This window comes from Labrus bergylta, chromosome 17, assembly GCF_963930695.1.
Source record: "Labrus bergylta chromosome 17, fLabBer1.1, whole genome shotgun sequence".
Taxonomy (NCBI): domain Eukaryota; kingdom Metazoa; phylum Chordata; class Actinopteri; order Labriformes; family Labridae; genus Labrus; species Labrus bergylta.
In genome coordinates this window covers 3,004,005-3,029,557 of record NC_089211.1, presented here as the reverse complement: position 1 = coordinate 3,029,557, position 25,553 = coordinate 3,004,005, and the positions used below count along the sequence as shown (strand labels likewise).

The window sequence follows — 25,553 nt, the reverse complement described above, 5'->3', positions numbered from 1 at the left end:
CCTACGTTTGGCTGACACAACTGATTATGTTGACGATTTGTATATTTCTGAATATTAACATTTTCTCTAATCTAAATGACAAAAATGTGATCTGCCATCTACATGTGTGAGACTTTGAGTCAGGTCTCATTTGTTTGAACATTGTCATGACTAAATGATAAGCAGTCACAGTTAAAGTTCAGATCTTTCCTTATTGATTCACTTTGACACTTAGAAGCTGCACAGTGGGTTGACAATGGCTGAAAGCAAACCCCACAAACTGGCATCACATCCAGCACACTCACTCACATACTCACTTCTAACCAAAGACAGAGCTTGGATATAAAATACAAAGCCCAAATGTTTTGTGGTTTATATCCTTAACTAGTTTAGCAGCCTATTGCTCATAATAACACAATGAAACAAGATCTTCCAACCCTTTTTATACGAACAGCCATAGTTTGCTTTTTTTTATGAGCCTTTTGAGTGAAGTAAGGAGGCCTTGAAGGGACATGAATATAAATATCCTTTTCGCTCAACACTTAAATACATGAAGGTGAAGTTCTATACAAGGTACACTTAAATCTGAAACAGAGACCAATAAGTACTAAAACGGGCTAGAACATGGTATGCAACTATTATAATGTAGATAGATTTTTGGACTGTTTTTTGGATAGGACAGTGGATAGAGTAGCAAACAGGAGAGAGAGAGAGAGAGTGGGGAATGTCATGCGGGAAAGGAGAGACAGGCAGGACTTGAACCTGGGCCGCCAAGCTTGGAGGACTATAGCCTCTTTAATGGGAGGCAACTTAACCGTCAGGCCATCTGCGCCCCTTAATGTGGATAGATTTTGGTTAAGAATTAATCTATAGATATGTAACATGTTTTTATGCAATAGGATACATTTTCAGTAACACTTTTGGTAACAATTTTTTGACTGAATGTTTTCCCTCATGCCAATTCAATTAGCTTCTCACTAAGCAGCAATGCAAAGGCCAATTTGATGTTAAAGACATTTTTTGATAAACATTCTTTGGAAATGTTTTTCCGGGTATAATAAATAGTCTGATCAAATAGAGTTGATTTAAAAAAAATGACATTGAAGCACAATGGGGTCGACTAATTACTAGCATAAAGGGCTGAATTAAAAATGTTGCTTTTCACACTTGTGAATGGATTTGCTAGAAGTCCTTCAATGACTACCAGCATGCAACACATACCAACACAACAGCACGCACGCACGCACGCACTCACGCACTCACGCTCATAATCCATGATGTCTGCTTCTCAGCCTTTACATCAGGCTTGTCTCACGGTGGCCGGCCCTAACCTCTCAGTTTGTGCTGATCTTTTGACATCGACACTCATATCGATCAATGCAGCTCTCTGCCTCCCCTGCACAGATTTCTAAACGAACAAATTGTGTGTGTGTGTGTGTGTGTGTGTGTGTGTGTGTGTGTGTGTGTGTGTGTGTGTGTGTGTGTGTGTGTGTGTGTGTGTGTGTGTGTGTGTGTGTGTGTGTGTGTGTGTGTGTGTGTGTGTGTGTTTGTGTGAAGTGCGTCAGGGTCCACAGGAAGGCCAGCATCAGTGGAGTTCAGTATAAGTGAGATACATTTGGTCTGTAAAGAGTTTCAGCTGTCACTTTTTGACATGCTGGGTCTGGATGTTAAGCACTGTGACGATCAACATTGAAGACTTTCAGTGATGTGCCAGAATGTTTGGGTGCTACTATTCACAGCTGGAATGTGGCAGATTGTACGATACATTATACAACAGTTATTTCATAATGAGTGATTTGATTGGACAAGAGGTATTCCATTGGTGCTGTTAAAGAGTGCAACAGTACTGCTTCTTTATAACTACTTGTATCACTTCTCTTCAGGTGCTTAGTTAATTACTTTTAAGTAATGCACCAATATTAAAGTGTTTTCTTAAAAAAGCATTTGAATTAATCATTTTATTCTTAGGCTTGATAAGAAGTAGCAAATGTAATTTTAATATTTTTGCACAAAAGCAATATCAAACTTAATGTCATGCTGTTGTAAGTAAGTTATTTAACAAATGTAGACAAGTGAGGCTCCTCAGGTTCTCGTGACCTTGTGATTCCACTTATTATTATTATTATTATTATTAATAGGCTCTGTAACCCGTGGAGCATCTAATGGAGACTGCAAGGTGACATTTTGTAAATCATCGCTTGGACAAAAACAGCCTTTTCTGTTCAGGGGATCAACATGTGGAATGCTTTTCCTGCAGAGCTCAAACTGGAGCCGGAGTCATTTTAAAGTGAAACTGAAACAGTTCTGGGCTGCACGGTGGTGTTGCCTCACAGCGAGGAGGTTTCTGGTTCAAATCCCTGTCGAACAGGAGCCTCTCTGTGTGGAGTTTGCATGTGTGGGTTCTCACCGGGTACTCCGGCTTCCTCCCACAGTCCAAAGACATGCTTATTAGGTCCATTGGTTTTTTTTTATTTCCCACCACTGCCGTATTTCTACCTTTCACTGAATTAAAAAAAGGCAAGCTTCACAAACAGCATACTCATAAAACTCAAAGTGACTGAATTATCAGACAGCACTACAGCTGAGAGCAAGCTGGAAGCACCAGACCGGAAAGGTTTGGCTCAGGCTCCTCTAAAAAGTCATTTTTCCATCTGACCTTCCATCCAACACTTCTCATTATGGCGCCTTTTTTTTTTTTTTCTTCACAGCAAGCGGCTACAGAGGAAACATCAAACCCTAATACTGTGAAAAAGGTGACATGCACAATAACCAATTAGCCTTTTATGAAAGGTCTCCATCCTTGCAAATTATATTTAACACCCTTGACATTTCAACTAAGTGGTCTCGACCAAAAAAGGCTGTAACAGGTACTGATTGCTGTGAAACAAGTGATTGTGATTGCGTTTCCACCTGTTTTTGTTTCCATTTGTAATGTCAAAACAATTTGTTTCACATTCAATCAACTATAAAAATAATACATGTTTGTGATAAACAACTCCTTGATAACGCTCGTGCTCTCTGTCACACACTTGCTTTTTTAAGATCTTGCGCTTTCACACAAAAAACTTGCAAATTGGCCCAAAACATTTTAAATGGTATTTTAAAATGTTTGATTACTGGTTCACTGCAGCTGTCTTCAACCTGCATGCTGCTAGCTTTACTGTGGCAATTATATCTAATGAAAATAACTCTGTCTTTCCTCTTAACGTTTATTTAGTTAAGGAGCACTATTAACAAGAAATTACAATCAAATTAGCACTTTAATCACTACAGAGACATTTCTCTTTTTGTTTTACTCTTATTCAAACTGGGCTTGCTTTAAGCACTTAGCTAAATCAAACGGTATCTCGCTTTAAGTATACTTTATATTTGCATATTTATAAAGAACTACAGACTACAAAAATGGCGTTTGATTATCGAAGGTTTACCCACACCTTACAGCCAATCAGCAGTGAGAATTCACCTTTGACATGGCAAACAGTGAATGATCAACACGTCAATCAATAGACATGGTGTCCAGCACGGCTGCACTGCACTTACAGTGAGAAGCTAATGTATGTCCCAAGCAGTTTCTCTTGAGGATAAATAAGAATTCTATAAACCCTATGTTGCTAATCCCATTGATCTGGAACGTAAATGATTAGAGTTAGCGAATCAATACAACTAATCATGGGCTGAGTCTTTAAGAGGTAATACCTTATGCCATTCTCTTTTTTCCGATGAAAGGGGCCCAGCATGGAAAGCAGAGTAATCTGTCTGTCATTCCCCTTTCTCACTGTTACGCTTGAGGAGGTCATGGACTCACTAGACCCCAGAAACTACATCCCTCACAAATCCAGACAGAATAACTGAGCTAACAAAACTGACTGTTCGTTTCATTTATACGTTGAATGGATTACTACCGCCCCATTTAAGCAGTATTTTGCCATTACTGGTGTCCTATAAACCCGCCACGCTCTAATTTTCCATATATCTTTTTTTTCCTGTTTTGCTTTAGTGTGTAGTTCAGACTGGCTGCTCCTCCTATCTATGCATGTGTGTGCAGCTCCAGAAGTAGTAAAATAAGCCTTTATCGTAAATCTCTGCTTTTATACTGCTTCATGCTTTTCCTGTGCGTCAAAATTACAGCTGACTCCCATTTTCAAATTAATGGGCCTAAAATAATGGGTTTTAAGTGTGTAAAAGGTACTTCATTTCAATATTGTAACGCCAATGCGTTCAATTAATCACCGTCGCATGATGGGCTCCGCGACTGGAAATGTGTCACGTACTTCTGTGCCCGGAAAGTATTTTTAATTTTATGTGCCTTAAATCTGAGCGAACACACTCAATAATGTAATATATCACACACGCGGTAGTGCCCTAGAATTTTGCTTGCCTAAGCTCCATCACACATCACACACTTTAAAACCCTTTGGCTCACACTGTCAGAGAGGAAGACAGTGGGGGGGGGTGGGGGGGGGGGCCTCAGTCAGTATCTGAGGCCCTCAAAACCCCATGTGATTATTTTTTTTAGCGGGATGAACAGAGTGAAATTAATACTGAGGCCTTTATATGATTCACACAAGCAAATGAGACCCTGAGCGACAACATTGACCTTTTCAGCGCAGTTGTTTTTCATGTTTTTTTTCCCTGGCTTTGTCAGAAGAGGTGATGAACTTATTCATTAGCTTTTTTTTTTTTTTTTTTTACCATTTCCATGAAAAAGAGTGTGAATATGTTTCACTGTTTAAGATAAAGAACTGGGACATTTTCATGACAAAACACATCTAATGCACAAACAAGACAAAGCCGTCAATGAGTGACATATTGTAGGACATACTGCTATTCCACTGGTGATTGTTCCTGACAGAAGCTTAATGAGAAAACATCAGCAGACTATAAATACTACAACCTCCTTTTTTCCTGAGAATGCAACATGCACTTAATTTGTTAAGGTGGAAAAGATAAAGGTACAGTAAGAGACTCTTAAGGGTTAAAAAACATGAAAGCATCTTTACTCCAAATTTGATTTTACATTGGGCCTATGAAGTATGTAACCTTGAAACGCTTCTGCAAAGGAACCCCCTTCCTTTTTAATGTGCACCACCTGTGCTACAGAAGACCATTTAATAAGAAATAGTAGATATATTTTGTTTTCGAGCGCACTTTTCATTTCTTTGAAGTGCCCCAGCGTTCAGCCTTAAACACTGTTGGCCAACCCACTTGGGCACTCTGGGTAATAGCCTTTGCATCAGTGCTCAGAGCACCGTGCATTCAAATGAAATATCAACTTGTCGCACGGCCAAGGAAGACGACAGCCGACTCTGTTGGGTCTGCCAGAATCCACTCTGTCTTCAGGAAGGAGGGGGGGGGGGGCACTCTCATTTTTATGGGATTTCAGGAAGGTAGCCTTTGGAACATGACTGTAGGTGAGGTAATAGAGGGAAAAGATGTATTTTAGGAAATGATGTAATCATTTCACTTTTGCTCGTTTGTGCATCCGCAAGTCCATTTGGTTTGACATTTAGTGTGAACATTAGAGGACAACTTCAGCAAACTGCTCCCCAGTCTGTGAGTAGTTGAGCCCAGAGGGACGCTGCAGCACATATCTTGTTATTTAATTCATATTTACTGGCTGCAGTTGCATCTTAAGCTGGTGTTGATTGTGTTTAAGCATTATTTGTTGCACACAATAAAAAGAAGAGAAAGGTGTTTCTGTTAGCTTGTTTGTGCAATTGAAACACATTTAACCATCCTTGTACTTCTGTTAGACGTTGCTAACTAACTGAAGCAGAAACTGTAGGTTTAAAGAGTAAGAATTTAACTTAACTTCAATCATTGCAAAAAAAAAAAATAAAGGTCAAAGTTCATGTTAAATTAGGAAACCAATAATCTTGCCTCCTTCTTAACCAAGGAGTAGTCTGGGATATAGTCTTCAAACTTGGCAGTAAAACTTTTAACCATCAAGTGTTATTCTACAAAAAAAATTAAAAAGATACACTGCAGGCTCAATCCATAGAAGGCAAATGATGGAAATAAATCTATGTATGAGTATAAAAATACATCAGCCTTCCAGATAATCCACTGCTGTGCATTGTTAAAAATGAGTGGAAAAAACAGGCTTAGGACTTGCAAGTAGTTTGTTAAAGATTAACCTTGGTGATAATAACACCACTAACTGCATGCACTTTATTGCTGTACAACATGTTCAAATCTCCAAGATGTAACATCTCTGGGAGAGAGATAATATCTTAAAAAGCCTCTGGCTCAGATTGGTCATGCTCTACGAAGAAGCGAGAGCTAGGTAAACAGATGTGTGTTGCTTTCAACAAGATCAAATCTCTTCCAAGAGGGATAGAAATAGCTGCCTGAAGCGTGGCTGCAGGATTTGTATTTTATTAAGGCTCTCAGTTTATGTTAAAGTGATTTACTTTCATTTATGACTATCCTTTTTCAAACTGTTGACATACAGCCTCTTTACTTTATTGTATACTGGTAACCCTTTAGTTCTCTAATAATAATGTACATTGTTAAGAGCTAGCAGTGGATGTTGGAGTGGTTGTCCATTTATGCTCAGTATCTTTGTATGATTGTGTTCAATATAAAAGAACATGTTGCACTGCTGAGTGGCCTCAGTAGGTCTATCATTAGGTGTTCTTTCAATCCAAAACACGGCAAACCTTACATATTAAATCACAAAGGGAGGGTTCGACTTAATTTTCCATAGATGGGTTTGATGGTGGAAGGACCTGTGCGTAACAAGAAGAACTGGGGCAAGAGTCAAGGATAGGAAGACAGCTTCCAAAATAAACCAGATGAATTTGAGAATTGCACTCAAGTCAATCTGATTGTCAACACAGAAAGTACCAACCTCGAACTGCATACCCTGACTCTTGTTTACACTGCACCTGTGTTCATCCTGGTTCTGTGCAAGCGGCAGCCTCTCGTGTTGACAAATGAAGTCAATGCTGCAATTCCTTGAGTGTCCTTGAGGATTGCTGCAAAAGCCTCGGATGTCACACAATCCCCTTTTTAAAAAATCCCCATTTTGACAACAGAAATAAACATGTTTACAGGCTGGTTCATAAGAAGATTTTGGTCTGAATAGTTCATGTATTTATCAGCTGGGTGTATGCCAGGAGGTTCAAGATCTGCCTCTGCCCCCTGTCTTTTCCGGTTTTCTAGGTTGACCTAAAGGGATGTTGAGACAGCATTTTCAATATTTTATCGTTCGGCACTAAAAGTTGGCTTCAGTGGGTGACATCACTGATACTACTTCCATATTTTATACAGTTTCTGGTTCTGTGTTGCCAGGTTTTTGATCTATCCGACTGCATGAGCCTCACCCACGAGAACTTTCTCTGAAGCGTATTGCAGCTGGATCATAGCAGAACAACTAAATGATATGGGAATCATGGGAATAGCTGATATCAAACAAACATCAGGTTACTTTGTCCTTCTTAGGTCGAGGGAGTCTGTTCATGGTATTTATTTTGAAATTGACCAGATGATCTATGCGTACCCATGTTTGACTTCCTGTCTGGGTCGATCTGCTCTGTTCAGCTTGAGCTGTGCTGGATTTGGGCGGGGTAAAATAAACTTGGTGCACATTTACAGTGTGGAGTGACACTTCTGGGAAGCTTGTAAGACGCCCTTACTAGAGTGGGCGCAATCACCTCCCGAGGGTGCGTCTTGGACGGCACCCAGTGCACATGTGTGCTGTGGAATCAAGCGGTGACTTTATTAAGGACAGCTTGTCAGGATTACTTTCAATGTGGTTGAATAGTTTACTGAGAAAAATCATAGAGCAAAATGCAGTGGAGATGCAGCAGATTATCAAGAGGACTGTTATTAAAATGATGGACAACCAGCTAAGTCTAAATGGATCCTCGAGGGATGAAAGCAAAAATTTCCATCCCAAAAGACAATGTTTCTGCAAAACTGGTGCAGCTCTCCACAGTGTTGGGGTTGAACTTTTGCTGAACAAACAAATGTTTTATTAGCACTTATTTGAAGGCCCTCTGGCTTTGCAGCAGCCTGCAGGTTTGCGCCTTTGCCCTGGGCTGTTTCTAATGTTTTGTGTCTCCCAGCAGATACTGTAGGCAGAGATTGTGTCAGTGCGTCCAGGTGAAACTGGCCAGTCTCTCCAGAATGTATATAAAAATCAGCCTTCACCAATCTCCCACAATCTCACTGCATTACTGGCTCTTCCCATTTCAACGCATTTCTTTTTTTGGCTTTGCACTCCTTTTTATCTTAAACTATACAAACACTACACTTTCACACATCCACTTACTAGCACCACTACAGGGGGACTATTTTCTACATTTAGCAAATGTAATCTGCTGCTCCTGCTGCCTGTTAATTAAAATGATTTATTTTGCTTTTTAGTACAACTATATGCGTTTCCCTGTTTTTGTCATGGTTACTGAATCTGGAACGTTATGACACTATCGTCCTGTAGACTTTATTTTCCCTCCCCAAAAATCATGCGGGTGGCTAAGAGACCCCACAAGGCTCAGGTTAGTATAAAAATAAAAGGCTGTTTGTAAATCCATTCCCACAGTTTAAAACAGTGATGTGAAAAGCAGTTCTTTTCAGTGTACTGAATCAGTAGAATCAGTTCAGTAAAGTGATTCGTTCAAAAGATTCGTTCACCGAATCGTTCAGTACTTCTCTGCAGCTCTGTCTGTGAATCAGAATTTAATAAGCTGAAACACAGCCGAACGTTTAGTTCTGCTCGCGATCGTACTGAGAACAGCCGGTGGTGAATAATAAACTAATGAGCTGAGAATTTAGTTGGATAAAGCTACAGTTTGCAAACCGAAAGCTGCTAAAACAATCACATTTATTTTCCCCGACCGTTCTGTTCAGTACATTCAGTGAACAAATCACTCACTGACTGACTGACTGAGAGGAAGAGAGTGACTCGGAGGCGGAGCTCTCGTTCAGTTCCTTCACTGAACGAGAGCTCCGCTCTTCCTCTCTCTCTTCCTCTCAGTTCGTTCAGTGATTCACGTCGGAGCTCTCGTTCAGTTCCTTCAGTGAACGAACTGAACGAGAGCTCCGCCTCTGAGTCTCTCTCTTCCTCTCAGTTCGTTCAGTGAACGAAACATTGACTGAACGTGAACGAGCGAGACTGCGAGTCACCAGCCTCAGTCACACACACACACAGTACTGACTGAAACACGATCGTTAGTGGATGTTAAAACAGTCAGCTGAGTGAAATTTAGTTGGATATAAAAGCCGTTTGTAAACTGACAGCAGCTATAAAAAGCACATACATTTTCGCGACACCTAAATGTTAAATAATATATTTTCTACTTCCTCAATTTTGGAGACATGAGAGGGAGAAGTAGGGGCGGGCTTTAGAGACACAGAGCTCCCGACCGACTCCGTCCTGTTGGTTCAGTCAGTATGTATCACTGACATGAAAGGAGAGGGAGGGCGGGCTTTGAGCGACTCTTACGGTCTAGAGAGAGAGACATGAGACGGGAGAGAGGAGAGCGCAACTGAAGTTGAGAAATGAACGACTCTTTTCAGGAAGTGATTCAGTTCAGTTTGTTCACCCAGATGATTCGTTCGTTTTGAATGAATCGTTCATGACCGACACATCACTAGTTTAAAAGTCCATGCACACGGTTAATTATCCATGTGCTTTGATTTGTAAACTGTGCGCACAGATTTGTGAATTGTGCGAACAGTTTACAAATTAGGAAGCTGTGGATTTGTAATAAGCGGGAACAAATTTGAAAATTATTTTTTTTACCTGAGTCATCCTGGGCTCAGGCGGAAGCAAAGACCAAAGCTGGCTAATCAAGAGGTCAGCTTTACATACAGTAATAAAAATGTTTACAAAATATAAAAGAAAGGGACATATTTTGGGTCAACATGAAGACAAATTAGCCAAATCCATCCACGAGTAGCAGTATTAAGGGATAAAAACTGCAAAGTGTAAATACTGGTATTGTCATTCTAATCATGCAATTTGCAACTTGAAGGCCTTCATTTGCATCTATTGCATGAAAGCACGCTTAGTGGATCTGTCAACAGCCTCAAATGTAAATGTTCTGCGAGCTGCAGTTATTGTAGATCCCTATGCAGTAAGGCGGTAAGATGATAATGACTGTTTCAGGCTGTGTCGGACTCAGAATCAAGCATTGGAAATGATTTATGTAGAAAATATGTACATGTGAAAATCTTTAAGTGCCTCATCCAGCCTTTCCCCGTATAATAATAGCTTTTGCACGTGTCTATACTTGAATTATCTACAACAGAGGTGAAGAGTTCAATCATTGGGCCACAATAACCCTGTGGCCAATAGAGATGATACTTGAATAAAGAGTCCAGCCTGAGGGATCATTTTCCCTATAATGAGAGCTTATAAACTCTTACTTTCATTCTATGTAATGCCTCACATGAGTACTTACTGCCGAATGACCAGTGGGTTCTTTTTACTTTCAATGCAGAAATGTATGCTAAAACAATGTGTGCTAATTGAAGATGATGACATGCTAAGGCGTCATTAAGCCAGTAGCTATTGAAAACAGGAGTGTACTACTATTTAAAAATACATGCAAATCCTTTATTCATTTTATTTTTATGCTTCCAAGCATGCAAGATCCCAAATTTAGGGTTTAGCGATACGACATAGGGAGATCTCTCTAAGGGGTTTCACAACAGATGCTTCAAAATGCTCCAGCGGGATTATCATTTAGGGAACTGATGACTGTGCACAGAGCCATGGATGCTCGGCCAGTTCACTGAGTACCTAGTGATGGAAGTGCCGGTGCATTTATTGCTTGGAGGACTCAAGGGATTTATTTATAGCACATATTTTCACATAGCCAGTGTCTCCACTCATTCTCAGATACTCGTTATAACAAGTTTTTTCTCTGAGCTTTTTCTGCAGTTTTTCCAGCAGAGATTTTTTCTTTTGCTCTTCTTCCCCCCGCAGTCTGGCATACATTTCATTATTTGGCCTCTTTACTTCTATTTGACTTTAATTAAATCCTCACACATAAAGCTACACAAAGTTTGACAGTCACTCTGGTTGTTAGTTAACACAAAGTAAAAAAAAACATCAGATCCATCAACATTAACTAAATTGTGGCACTGAAGCTTTTCAGTTCAACACTGATTTAAACATTTACAAAATGAAATTAATCCCATTGCTGTCATCAAGATAATCCAGATGCATAATTACCTGCAACAAACCATCGTAAAACAATTTCCTCCATAAGACCATTTCTTGCAGCATATACATGAATATGTTGCACAATAACAGAGGTAGCAGTTAACCACAGACGTGCACTGACAGTGTTTCACAAGAGTTATAGAGGAACAGGAAACTTAGTTAAGATTATGATTTTTCTGGATGGGTCTCATACTGTATTGATGCATTTATGGATGAATTAGAAAATTAGTATTTTCTGAATTATTCCAACATGTTTCACACTGGATGCAGGGGATGTCATCACAAATCAGCAATTTGTACCCTGCAGTAGTTATCAACAAGACAAAAACAATTTAGAACAATTTCTTTGTTAACCAAATAGACTGAATTAGCCTTATATGATTATACATTAGCTACAATACATTAGCTTATATGATTAGAATTAATTCTATGAACCCATTTCTCTCTCCACTTATCATACCTAGTTTTAAGTAACAGAAGAGAGTGGCAAAAGATTGATTTTGTTATCTTGATTCTCTACAGACTCAACAGGAACATGTGTGTGCAATGTCACAGTTTAAAGTTATATGCACACTCCTGCACTCTTATTTGCAAAAAATACATTTATATTAACTAGTAAGTTAATTAGGTTAGACAATGTGCAGGAGTTTGCTTGTAAATTGTCATGGACTCGTTCCTTTCTTATATGCACCGCTCTTACGAAAAAGATAAGCAATGTATGTATCTGTAATTTAATGTGCAAATAAAAAAAATATATATGTTACAGTCTGATGCAACACAGCCCTAATAAATGATTTTAACAGTATCTCTGTCTTTGATAATGCAAATCATTGCTTAGGATGTTGTGGCATGCACCAGGGGTGGCCGATATGATTTCAAGGGGGGAGGGGCTTGCCCCTAGCCAGCACTCTGGACACGCTCCTGTGTACAGCAGAGGTGGAGGTATTTGGCCTTTGAATGTTTGTAAAGTAGTCCCATCCTAATGGTTCTTATGGACCATGGGTAGTACAAATTCATAAAGATTGTGATTTGGATGCAGCTATGCAAGTCATGTTGCATGGCAAAGAACATGAATACTGCATACATTTTTCATCTATGCATAAAATATAAAACAGTACAGCTGAAAACACCAAGCCAAGTTTGACATTAGTGTTGGCTGTTTGTTGTTGTTTTCCCACCACCTACTCACTGCAGCATTGAAGACATTTCAACGGAGAGACTGCTACGCAAGAAAAAACATGAAATTAATTTAAAATTACAAAATAATTGTCAGGATATTGCTTTGTTCTTTTCCCAATGACAATTAGATGGCAAAATAAAAAAATAAAAAATAAGCCCACCCATGGAGAAAGAGAATAGTGACAAACCAGTGGTATGTGATTAAGGCAGCTGATGTGGAGTAACAGTGCATGGTTGGTACCCACTTTAGCATGAAACTGTCACAGTGCTGTTTGGAACTCAGCGAGTAGTGGTATAATGATGCATAATAATGTGCTCTGTGTACGACATGCCAGACTATGCAGGGACAGCAGGTTAGCATACATAAATGACAAGCAATTTCCTGTACATAAAATACATCAGTCTCAGAGCGTGCCTATGTATTAAAGCTACATATACACATCAGTAAAGATAACGTACAGAATGGTTCATGCATCACTTGATTTACTGTTCATTTACAACATCGTAAGGACGTGACAGCAATACAAACAGTGTGCAAATGTAGAAATTTGCATCATCAATTCATGCTCTCTTCTGTCTTTAATATGGTCTCCCCTGGTCTGTCTCTCTGTCTGTCTGTTGGTCCCTCCGAACTCTTCTGGGAAGCAATTTGTGTTTCCAAAACTTATGTATACTGACTTGCACACTCTTCCAGCAATATGATGCATGTCTGCTTGTGTATTCTTGCTATTCACCCGCTAGGAATGTATTTTATTAAGCTTGTCCAAAGTCAAATGGTATCTTCTTGTTCAGCGAGTTTGAGTTAAGGCTGTATGTTCTTGTTCTTCACTTCACCTTCAGGATATTTAATGACCAGTTAGGATGAAAGTCTCTACTTCTATCAATCTATTAGTGACTGAATGTGGATAAAGTCTTGCTCTTGCGGCTGTTGTTTTTAGTAAATTTGGGTTAAGGATGTTTGGGTAAAGAATGGGATAATCATGTCTTCAGTTAAGAGCTTTAACATTCATGGTGTCAGTTACAGGCCCCAAGGGTAGGAGTAGACATGCATGTGAAAACTCCTTGCACACACAATCAGGTCAAATTTTCATAATGTTTGATACCATCATATCAAGCAAGCATAAATGAATACTAATGTTGAAGTAAGAAGCAATATGATTTCCTATATCCATCCATATATTTTCTCTTATCAGGACGCTGTAAAAAGATAGGTAAAGGTGTTCTTCTTTATGAATATGTATGTAGAGTTGTAACCCACACTAGTGCATTAAATTTGATTTGATGGTTAGTGTTCACGCCCCGTTGTACACAGGCTATAGTCCTCCAAGTGAGTGGCCGGGTTCGAATCTGGCCTGAGGCTCCTTTTCTGCACGTCATTCCCCACTCTCTCTCTCCCTGATTTCTGACTCTTTCCACTGTCCTAGCTCTCAAATAAAGCCCCCAAAAGCCCACAAATAACCTTTGAAATAATGTAAATAACAAAATAAAAGTTGATGTAGAGTAAATTAAAAAAGACACATTTATGTAAAAAAAAAAAAAAAAAACAGAACAGAAAAGTACAATCCTATTTCTAATAAATTGGGACATTGTATGAAATGTGATGATTTCCAAATCATTGGAACCCCATATTTGCTTGAAAATAGTACAAAGACAAAATATAATATCATATATATATATAATGTTGAAGCTGAGAAACTTTGTTGTTTTGGAAAAGAATGTCCAATTTGAATTTGATGCTGACAATATTATATAAAAAAAGTAACCCACCTGATTAATCTCAGTTAATATGCTTGACTTGCAACAGGTTAGTAACATGCAGGGGTGTGTCTAGAAGGCTGGCCACCCTTGAAATGTGATTGGCCACCCCATGTGTCACTTCAAAAATCCTAAACTACTATTGGCTATCTGCCTTGTCAAAAGCTGGACGTTCACAAAAGATGTCTTTTTTGTGACAAAATGCTATTTTTTAAGGTTCTAAAGGCCAAGAAGATATATGTTTCCACTCTTGGGATACATAAAAGAAGATTAGATTAGTGGCATTAGAAAGGTTATAGGTAATAAGATTCTTGTGTATGCGTGTGTGGAGCTAACACTTAAGGCCACCACTGCATAATAAGTCCCCCAGTTGGGACACCCCAGTCAGAAAAAACATGGTGCCTAAAAAGAGAATCCCAGAAAGGCTGAGTCTTTCTGAACCAAAGCAAGGGAGGAGTTCATTGCTCTATGAAAGACTACGCTGGAAAATAGTAAAACAATGGAAGAATAATGGTTAACATAAAGTTGCAAAGAATTTGGGGATTATATCATCTATACTATCACTTCAAAAGATTCAAAGAACTGTAAGAAATCTCTTTATACATGGGACGAGGCAGAATACCAAGTGGCATGTGATCTCAGACGGCCCTGCATTGAAAACAAACACATTGCCACAGTGGACATCACTGCAAGGACTCAGTAACCTTTCTGAAAACCATTGTCTGAACACAGTTCATCAGTACATTCACAAACACTAGCTATGATTGCACCATACAAAGAGGAAACAGTACAGAAATACAATCCAGAACTCAGCCGACTTCTCAACAGTCGGTCCAGATTAATTAAAATGGACTGGGGTGAGGTTGTCTGCTGAATCAAAATTTAACTTTCTGTTTGGAAAATCTGGGCACCTTGTTCTCTGGGCCAAAGAGGAGGGACCCTCCGGCTTGTTATCAGCGCTCAGTTCAAAAGCAGCATCCTTGATAGTATGGGGGTGCATCAGTGAACATGGCATGGGTAACCTGCACATTTTTGAAGGCATCATTAATGCTGAACATTGAGAATTCCAAACCACATTCTGGACGTATTACAAAAGCATGGCTCCGTAGTAAAGGAGTCCAGGAGATAAACTGGCTTTCCTTGAAGTCCTGAGTTGTTACCCAAAGGAGACACTGAAGTGTTGAATCGTTGAAATCCTACATAAAGCAAGAATGGTAAAACATTCCACATTCAGAATTACATTAATTGGTGTTCTCCTTTCCAAAAGGAAAAAGTGATGCAACAGAGTAGTAAACACAATCCTGTCCCAATGTTTTAGGAGATGGGGTTGCAAACCACCATCCAATAATGTCAAATAAATACTAAACTATACAGAAAATTTGTTTTTTTACAGCCAGTAGCAAACGTTGGGCAGTTTCTCTCAGTCTTGTTTTGTTCTTGTTGTATTTTCAACTTAAATGAATTAACAAATTAATTTATCTCCCTTTTACACAGTATAGAACTATCACACACACAAAGTCACACACACACAAACACTCACAACCTTGGTAATTTAACAAATAATGGTTCTCCCACCACTCAAATTACAAATGCCGTACCTGTGGCAGCATTAGGCCATTAGAATGTGAAACCCCTTTTAAGAAACCATTTTAAAATTCTCTACAACTACAGCAATAGACATCTCGACAATGCTTCCTTTCATCTCTGGCTAAACAAAATTAACATCCTCCCTCCCCCTATGTCTTTGTAGACCAGCTCCTCATTGTCAAAAGTCAGATCTGTAGCTGTTCACAGAAAAGCAGCTGCCTCAAAACTGAACATGAGCGCGAAAGGGGCCTGCAGGGAGGTAGTAGAAGATTTGAAAGCGGCGTTGAGATATGAACATCCTTAGTCTGATCATTACTCAGAGTAAGTGCAGATGGGAGCCCTGGGTCAAGGATTTGTCCCCTGACATTTAGCGCAGTCAGAATGTATTAGAACAGTGACACATCTTTGAATGTCTTGGCTCTGTATAGCAGGATGGAAAATTGGAAGTCAAACAAGATAATAAGGTTTAAAGGGCCAAAGGTAAACTCTGATTTGAAAGTGCTTATAAGGGGTGACTAACTTGGACAATCAAGAGGACACAAGTCTTAAAATCAGTTTAAACGACGTAGATCTGAGCACCTTCAACCTAGCTTATAGCAGCTATTTTTTTAGGCTATTTTTGCTTTTTTTTTGGACAGGACGGCTGAAGAGAGACCAGAAATGCCGGGAGGAGAGAGTTGGGGAAATCATGATGCATAAAAGGGTTGAAGTCGGATTCCAGCCCAAGGCGGCTGCAACGAGGACTATAGCCTCTGTACAAAGGGCGTGCAACATAACCACTAGGCTACCAGCGCCCCATAAGAGGGGATTTTAGTTGACTTATGAAGGTTAAGGTTATCAATCCAGATGTCAAGTTATTTACAGCCGTAGAATTGATCGATACAGGTTCAATTGCATGTGACGGATCAAAATTTGGATTGACATGTGTTGTTCCTGTTTTTAAACAATATTAGGTTTAAATATTATTCTTTTGCAAATTGTGAAAAACCAGCGTCAGTGGTTCAATGACAAGGATTATAGACAAATCTGACAGCTGATTGGGCTCCGCCATCTTGCATTGGGGGCCATAGCCCAAAGCCTCTATAGTGACTGTGACAGCAGCATACAAAAATGGATTCAAATGTTAGACAGCTTCTGAAGGTACATTAATCAGGTTGTCTTAACATTATTTAGATCTTACATGTCAGACAACGGTTACAACAACAGCCTCATGGGCGTAGTATCGGGGGGAGAGTAGGACTGACATTGGTCCTGAAATAAAGCTATAGTTTTAGTTTGAAATTGGTTTTCTCCATGTCACAAATGTCCGATCAAAGGGAAAACTGGACTTGTGTTTGTTTTCCAAATTTAAAGTTTGTCAATAATGCTAGATCAACTGAAAACTCTTCAGATTGTCCCTGATGTCCTTTACATAATTTTCAAAAATACATTCAAAAGAGCAGATGTTGTAGGGAGAAGCTACCACCGGTTTTCCCCTGGATTCTCCTATAGTCAAGGCTTAACAATATAAGAGCGTGACATTAGCACCTATTTGTTTATTTATTTTTATATTTTATTTGTTTGTTTATTTAACATGGACATACAGTGACATTGGTGCTGTAACATTTAACCATGCACAAGTCCCAGATGCACTGCTCTTAGTGTTTATAGCAAAATGCTAATTCACTGGTATTTAAATATAATTTAGCAACCGCTAAGGGGAGGAAGGAAAGACATTTCCTTGCACAAAGGCCAGGGGCAGGACAATTGATGGATTTCTCAACACTGCAATAACCCACGTTTCCTTTTATCATAATCAGAGATGTTTAAATGAGGGATTGTTAAATCTTTATATAACAGTGCAAGGCTGGGTCCTGCTACTAAGAAAAGGGAGATGTATCATTTTTCTTCTCAGTGGAGAAGTAACTCTCGGTATAGAAACCTCAGCAGATTTGTCTAATGTTTTCCAAGAAATACATAATGCAAAATTAGCTCTGAATTTTAATAGGTGAACATTTGAAACCAGCACTAGTGATCAAAGGATGGCTTCAAAGAATTGTGTGCAATGTCTGTGTTGTGATTCCTGCTACAGCTTCTTTAGAATAACCAGTACTGGTACCAGAGTGGAAGGAAGGGGGGGGGGGGGTTTCTGACTGAAACCCCATCTCCTATGTCAGACATTTTTAAAATGTCATTTGTTACTTCTAAAGACATGGTCATTTTTTTGTTTCTTAATTTAAAATACATACTTTTGAACAAAATACATAGCTAAATGTCCACTAGAGAAGGCATCATGCTAGAATACTTACTAATTGGTGTTTTTTTTTTTTACAAATCATTTTCAGTTACCCTCAGTTGGAGAGAATCAATATGATTACTTGAATTGGAATTTTGAAGGTTTTCGGTCTTTGAGTTTTAAAATTTTCCTGTCTTGTACAGAAAACAATATGCTTGATAAGATCAAACTAACTCTGTGGCTTTTGCCTGGAGGCTACCAGAACAGTAGAAAAGCAGACATTCAATGTGAGAACCAGTATTATTGGAAGGCATGAAATTGAATTCAGACTTGAGCTCTGCACAGATAGAACCCTGCAAGATACAGTTTAATAATGTGAATCGTTAAAGAAAGTTTCACTCCACATCAAATGTCTTCAAGAACAGCAAAGTCTCAATCATAACATTATTGCAATGCATGATGTCCAATTGAGTGGAAAGATGTTTAATGATAGTTTCCTTCAAAACTGAAATCAATTCTTGGGAATTTAACAACAATAATGCTCCTTAGTTTATATTAGATGTTAAAATAATTATCACGTGCAAGGGTCTTTTATAGAATAGCAAGATTTGCAAGATATTTCCTGAGCTGCACAGATTTTCTGACCCTCTTGGCAATCTTGGTTTGGAGACATTGACGGTACACTTACAATGGCAGTCCAGTGGCTGGAAGTGTATTGGATGACTTCCTAACATCCACTAAAGTAGCTTATGTGAAACCATTCCATCAAAACCCATATGCATTTGTTGGAGAATGGCATTTGCATAGCTGTCCACCGTAGTGACAACTATGAGTGAAAGGGTTAAGATCTTTCTACAGTATTCCGTCCAGTGTGTCTCTTCATATGAATCATCTCTTTCTGTTCTTGTAACAAAGATCTTCAAATGACTTTTAACATTTTTAATGTGTTTAAAAGGTTGTGAATCCCTTTTCTCTTAAAAGGATACTGAATAATGTGACTTGATCTTTGGTGAATGAAATCAATTATTTACTTCTTTCTCTCTGTCTCTCTTTATCTTATATTCCCTTGCAGGTCCATTGCTGTGTGATGGACGACTGACACACCTCCTCTTTCCTCTCCTCCTCCTCCTGCGGGCTCCCTTATTGTTCAGCTTTGTTGAGCGCACGTGCCCAAATAGCTGCCGATGTGAAGGGAAAACTGTCCATTGTGATTCCGCTGGATTCTTAGATGTCCCAGAAAATGTCACAATAGGCTGCCAAGGCCTCTCCCTGCGCTACAATGAACTTCACTCCCTGCTACCCTACCAGTTTGCTCACCTTGGCCAGCTTCTTTGGATATACTTGGACCACAATCAGATTTCAACAGTTGACAGCAGGGCGTTCCAGGGAGTCCGCAGGCTTAAAGAGCTAATATTGAGCTCCAACAGGATCAAAACCCTGCACAATTCAACATTTCATGGAATCCCCAATCTCCGCAGTCTGGACTTGTCCTACAATAAATTGGAAAACCTGCAGCCAGGTCAATTCCATGGCTTACGAAAACTACAAAACCTTCATCTTCGTTCAAATGGGCTCTCCAACATCCCTATTCGAGCGTTCTTGGAGTGCAGAAGCTTGGAGTTTTTAGATTTGGGCTACAATCGGATCAAAGCTCTTACCCGCACTACTTTTTTGGGACTACAGAAGCTGATGGAGTTGCATCTGGAACACAACCAGTTCTCCCGAATCAACTTTTTTCTGTTTCCACGGTTAGCAAATCTGAGATCACTCTACCTGCAGTGGAACCGCATTAAGGTGGTCAACCAGGGCCTCCCATGGACGTGGTATACACTTCAAAAACTCGACTTGTCCGGGAATGAAATCCAGGCCCTGGATCCAGCTGTGTTTCACTGCTTGCCTAATCTTCAAGTTCTCAACCTGGAATCCAACAAATTGTCCAATGTGTCTCAGGAGGCGGTGTCAGCATGGATCTCACTGACCTCCATCAGCCTTGCTGGAAACATGTGGGATTGTGGAACTGGCATATGCCCTCTAGTTGCATGGTTGAGGCATTTTCGGGGTACTAAAGACACCACCATGATATGCAGCAGCCCAAAGTTTCTGCAGGGAGAAAAAATTATGGACGCCACAAGGGACCATGGTGTTTGTGAGGAAACTGATTATGTTCTGACTGAAACCCCATCTCCTATGTCAGAGCTCATTTCTGAAGCCACTGGTGAACCAACCTTTGCCCCTACTAGCGGTTCTCCACCACTACCACCAACCCACAACTATGGTCCTCTCCCTCCATACAGACCTCGACCTATTCCTCACCCTACCTTTCCAGGTCATTTGAGCAAAGATCCAAGAGACTCAGTTGCTCGCACTAGACCCACTCACATACCACCCCCAGAGATAGAGCACATGACTCTGCACAAAGTGGTGGTGGGCAGCGTTGCACTCTTCTTCAGCATGTCCCTTATCTTGACAATTGTCTATGTGATGTGGCGGCGCTATCCAGGTGCAACAAGGTTGCTGCAGCAGCGATCCATGGTGGGACGGAAGCATCGCAGAAAGAGTCCAGAGCCAGAGCAGAACCTGAGCACCCAGCTCCAAGAGTATTACATGAGCTACAACCCTGCTGCCACACCAGAGGCATTGGAGGTGCTTGGCAATGGCACAGGTTCCTGCACTTGCACAATTTCTGGCTCCAGGGAGTGTGAGGTATGATCCATCGCATCAGCCTAAAATAAAAACTCAAAATCAAAACACAAAGACCCAGCAGAGAGGTAAATCTTTTATCAAATACGCCCTGTAAAAAGCTACTGTTAAATCACAGTTAAGCTCCCTTGACACTTGGTTCATAACATGCTTGACTTCAAATGTTAGATGTCTCCAATTATTCAGGTTTTACTTTAAAAACCTTGAAGTGGAAAATGGAAAACAGCTTTTCTGATGGAGGGGAAAAAATACACCACTAAAGATCAGAGGAACATTTTGTAACAATGACACAATACTGAATAGTGTGTTCTTACTGAGTTTTAATGAAATGACAGTTCTGACACACATGATTTATCTCAGTTAACTTTTAATCAAAATTATGACTTTGTTAACAAAATTAATTAATAAAAAAAATCTAATGTATTGTACTCTAAAGGACGGTGAATAACTGGACATCATCTAACTGTTTTGTAGACACCTCTCACCTCCTGCATGGTATGGCTCATGCATGTTTTAAGCAACTTGTTAAGCATGTGTTCGTTTTAAACGTGTGTGTGTGCGTGTGCGTGTGTGTGCAAGATTTGTCTGTGTGTGTGTCTGCTTGTGTGTGTTTGGGAGGGTTGAGGGTGGGAAAAGGTAAACTTCCCAATTGCTGATAACTCTATTCAGTTTGAGAGTTGCAACATTAATCAATGTGTGCAAATTTACTGCAAGGACGGATCAAGTGCATTGGTATTGATCATGATAGTTTTGGTATCACATGGAAAAGTATGCAGAGTTGCTTCATGGGGCCTTTAAGACATCTCAAAAACTGTTTGTGGTTTGGATGGACATGCCCTGTAACTGCCCTTCAATGGGCTGTTTCTCTGGAACAGAGCACTCTCTCCCTGTTGTGTGGGGGAGATTTATGTTAATCTGCACCGAGGAGAGGCACTACGGTAATCCCAAAGCTTATGATGTGGTTTAAATGTCGATCCCTCCACTGTGATAAGGAGAATATTTATAAACCCAGGCAATTACAATCACCGGCCGGAAAACTCAAAAATGGAGGTAGTCTTTGTGTAATCTCAAGTTGCATTCTTTTGAAAGAACAATGGGTGTACACCTGTGTTATCCTCAATAATGGGTCAAACAGGGGTGAAAGTTAAATAAAAATGAAAAAATCAGTTTGTCTATAAAGAAATAGGAAGAATTTACCAGTCTCACACCCCCTTTATCCTCTCAAAGTTTGGATAGGCTTGGCTTAAGAACAGGAAGTAAGTGTGCAAAACTTTGAATGCTGAATGTATTGTTTAGCTTAATTAGGATGTATATTGTGTTTAATAGGGAGTAAATTATATGTATAATTAACATGAAAATAAAGGAGTTGTAATGATCCACTACATACCCTGAGCTGGGAAATGTACAGGTAGTAACCGCTCCAAGTCCTAAAACTGTGCAAGGTTGTTGTGGATTATGATAACATGTAAATAATGAGCAGTATTGGAAGGCATTGGTAATGAACAGTATATGAAGATTCAATTGATTTCTGGAAGTTTACCATACTGAATAAATATATGACAATCTCTTTTCATACTGGCAGATTTCCATACATGCAATTGCCATTTGTGTTTTCAATCTTTATGCACATTATTTATCAGCCAGCAGCTAATCAAGCAATCACTGAGTGGGTGCTCTCTTTGATTAGATGGAGCAGTTCAAACACTAGGGTCCAGTGGGTGAAAGGGCGACAACAATGTTAAATCAAAAGCCAATAAGGATCCATTTCAACTTAACTCCCTTAACAGTTCTTCAGATAAACATGGAACTCACGTCCTTGTGCTGGGTATAAAAGTCTACACTTCTCAAGATGAGATCATTTAGTTTCCGCCATTGAAATCTATTGTCATCGAAAACCTAGCAAAAACACATTAAAGAGTAATACCTTTGGTTTTTGTAGCACAAAACAAGGTCCCTGAGCAGCGAATCTAGGGCTTTTTCTGTTTGTGGAACAAGACCAAAGTATTGCAAGAGATTGATAACCCTGAGGTAACATAGAATAACCAAGCAATTTTTTTTGTGCTTTGTTGTTTTAGAGACTCCAAGCATGGTCTTCTCTCATTGTACAGTATGTATCCAATATCAATCTGATTGCCCAGTTGCCCAGTTCTATACTCCACAATCTTAACAGGATTTAGTATGTGGCATCTAAGTTAGCTACTTTGAAGAAGATTAAAAAATAAAATAATAAAAAAAAAAGACATTAGGTAGGTTCCATATAATGAATGTGATGAATACAACAAATTTACATTATGACACGCTGGTTTATTTCAGGACCTTTAAAACAAGCACAGAAAACTCTCCGAGACCTCTTCTCAGGCGAGGGTTATGTGCAGCCCTGTGCCTGCCATGTTAGTCATACATCTGGCACCAGAGCACAGCTTGTCTGCAATTTGCTGCAAAACACAAGCAATCTTCTGATTATCTCTTCTGACATGACAACAATTCTCTAACAAATCAGCATCAATATTCTTTTTTTCTCCCTCTACATAACCTTAATCCAAATCTCATCATCTAAAAAACAATCTGTCCTTTTCAGTACCATTGGAGGTTGTCAACAGCGGTCTGTTGATTGTTGGGAGGGAGGTGGTTTTTACGCTGTTTCTTATTTCAGCCGTTTAATAATTGAGAGGCTGGCGTAGGCTTGTTTAGCGTGATGAAAGGACAATCTTGCTGGCCAACACAGCTGGCTGTGCCTTGTATTATGGGCTCTGTACAGTGCCAGCAGTCCCTGTGGATGGCAATGTTGAAGAACACAAGCCAACACACATAGTTACCCTGCTGTGGTGAAGAAACAGTGAGGTATTATCATGGGAGACGCTAAATTAATGAATGGTGTCAACCTACCAGGAAAGGGTTCACTCTACCTTCTCCCTTTATTCCTGGAGGTTTTGGGGCTTACAACATGAAAGCCTCATTAATCCCAGACAGGTGTTATCATTTACTCCGTCTTATCAGTGCTTTAGTTCAGGTTAAAGCAGGAGGCAGCTCTTACACAAGCTGCATTCACATCCTCCTCCTCACTCCTGAAAATTTCTAAATAAAATATAAGAACAGCTGCCCCTGAAATGTTCCAAAGTTTTCAGTAACACCTGTCCCTCTCAGCAAAAAGCTTTCCTTCTTGGCTGGGGGTGGGGGTGGGGGTTGGGGAGACAGGACATGGTGTGAAAAGGACGCCACGGTCATCATTTCCACATTAACTTCCAAGATGGTGGGTGTAGCAAAGTCTGTCAATGCTATAATGACAGTTAATGCTAAATGCTACAGGTTATTGGGACATTTCTACATTATCAACTAAAGAGCTGAAAAGAAAAGACTGGCCAGCAGCATGGCAAGAGTATAGCTCCTTTACAGTGTACATCATATTTGAGTTGGTCACGTTCCCTTGTAAAATTTTCATTATTTCCACCTGCTAGAAACCGTACTAAGGGTGTCAAGAAGAGGTCAAGGGAAAGTCTGGGTGAACAATGTAGCTGTTTGTGAGCTCACATGCTGCTCACCCTGACAATGTCCTGATATTTTCAGGGTGAGCAGCAGTATTGTGCATGTAAGAAAAATAGAAAAATAGAATAGGTGAAACTTCCGGGATGGTCCTTGAAATGTGCCCATTCTAACAAGAACAGCCAATTTTGTGAGCCCCCCCGTAGTAAAAAAGTCTGTGCAGGGTCAGGGGTGAGCCAGTGGGTGAAATCAACTATTCATTTTGAGGCTTTTTAGGCCTTTATTTAATATGACAGCTATAGAAATAGAGGAATTGTGGCTAGAGAAAGTAGGTTATGAAATCACCTAAATAGTGTCAGAATCTGGAATAGAACCTGCAGTGAGTGCAACAAAGACTGTAGCCTCTGTCCATGGGGTGCCTGCGCTAACTGAGCTAAACCCCCGCCCCTGAATGCAAGAGTTACTGTCATAGTCTGGGACATTTTCTGTGAGCCAATGGGCAGGTTTTTAATACTCTCACCTCAGGTACCTCTGCACTGTTTTCTACTATTGTGCTGGTATAGCATGAAAGACCTGACTGTACGTCATAGTAATACTCCTGCATGGGCTACCCAGCTGCACTCCCTCACCTGTACTAATTGGATTAGTTCAACTTGTGCGTCAGACACAGACAATCTCCTACTGTGAGAGGAGGAACATGTGCAATACCAGAATGTCCTGAAAGAGACAATGTGAGTTCATATGTGTGAAATGAATATAAATATGAAGAGATGAAAGGGGAATACAGTTCATCTCTTCTTTGTGGAGTTGTTGTGAATGTTTGATAGCTTCTTATTTTCAGAAAAATATGAATAGTGGGAACTAAAATAGTCCCCATCTGACTGAAAGGCAATCAGAGCTGGCATATACAGAGCATCGGAATCAGCTAATTACTTCTGGTAATTGTTTATATATCTGGTAGGACTAAACTAGTATTATTTTTACAAGAAAAAACTGAGACTCAAAATAATTTATATTCAAATCCTGAGAGTATGACTTGCATACTGAACAGGCCTCAACATGTGGGAGTGAGAAAATTAATTAAAATGTTAAGGAATTGAGATTTTTGCCCTCTGTGATTTTTTTTATCAATTTAAAGATTCTAAAAGAGGCCGAGTTAATCTTCAAAGAGGGACAGTGTTTGTGCACATTTTGGATTTGAGAACTTGATAAGAAGCGTTCCCAGATGAAAGTACCTCATCACCCAGAGACTAACACTATATATAGTGGATAACTGAACTCCTGCACTGATACACAGGCTACATCCCATGTGTCTTAAGTTGCATCCCCCACTTGTGTCATATTCCCTCCCACCAGATATGCATAGGGAGACACGAGGAAACAATGCGGAGACGTCCGGTTGTGATGAGGACATCAGCTGATCACCGCTGAGCTGTCAGTCGGCTTTTACAGCTGCACAAATGCATTACATTAAATACA

General features: G+C 39.8%; 1 protein-coding gene across 4 annotated transcripts in view; it reads left to right on the top strand.

Annotated features, from left to right (window-relative positions):
- lrrtm4l1 (leucine rich repeat transmembrane neuronal 4 like 1) overlaps nt 1–25,553 on the top strand; it is a 67,670-nt gene that overhangs the window by 3,635 nt on the left and 38,482 nt on the right. For 2 of the 4 annotated variants that reach the window (XR_010669025.1, XR_010669024.1), the window contains exon 2: nt 18,967–20,662. Coding sequence is in view for 2 of the 4 variants with exons in the window: in XM_020630592.2 (XP_020486248.1) it covers nt 18,967–20,597 (1,631 nt within the window). In the remaining 2 variants the exon portion in view is untranslated. The remainder of the gene's footprint in view (nt 1–18,966; nt 20,663–25,553) is intronic. The other 2 variants (XM_020630592.2, XM_020630591.2) reach the window with 1 other exon arrangement.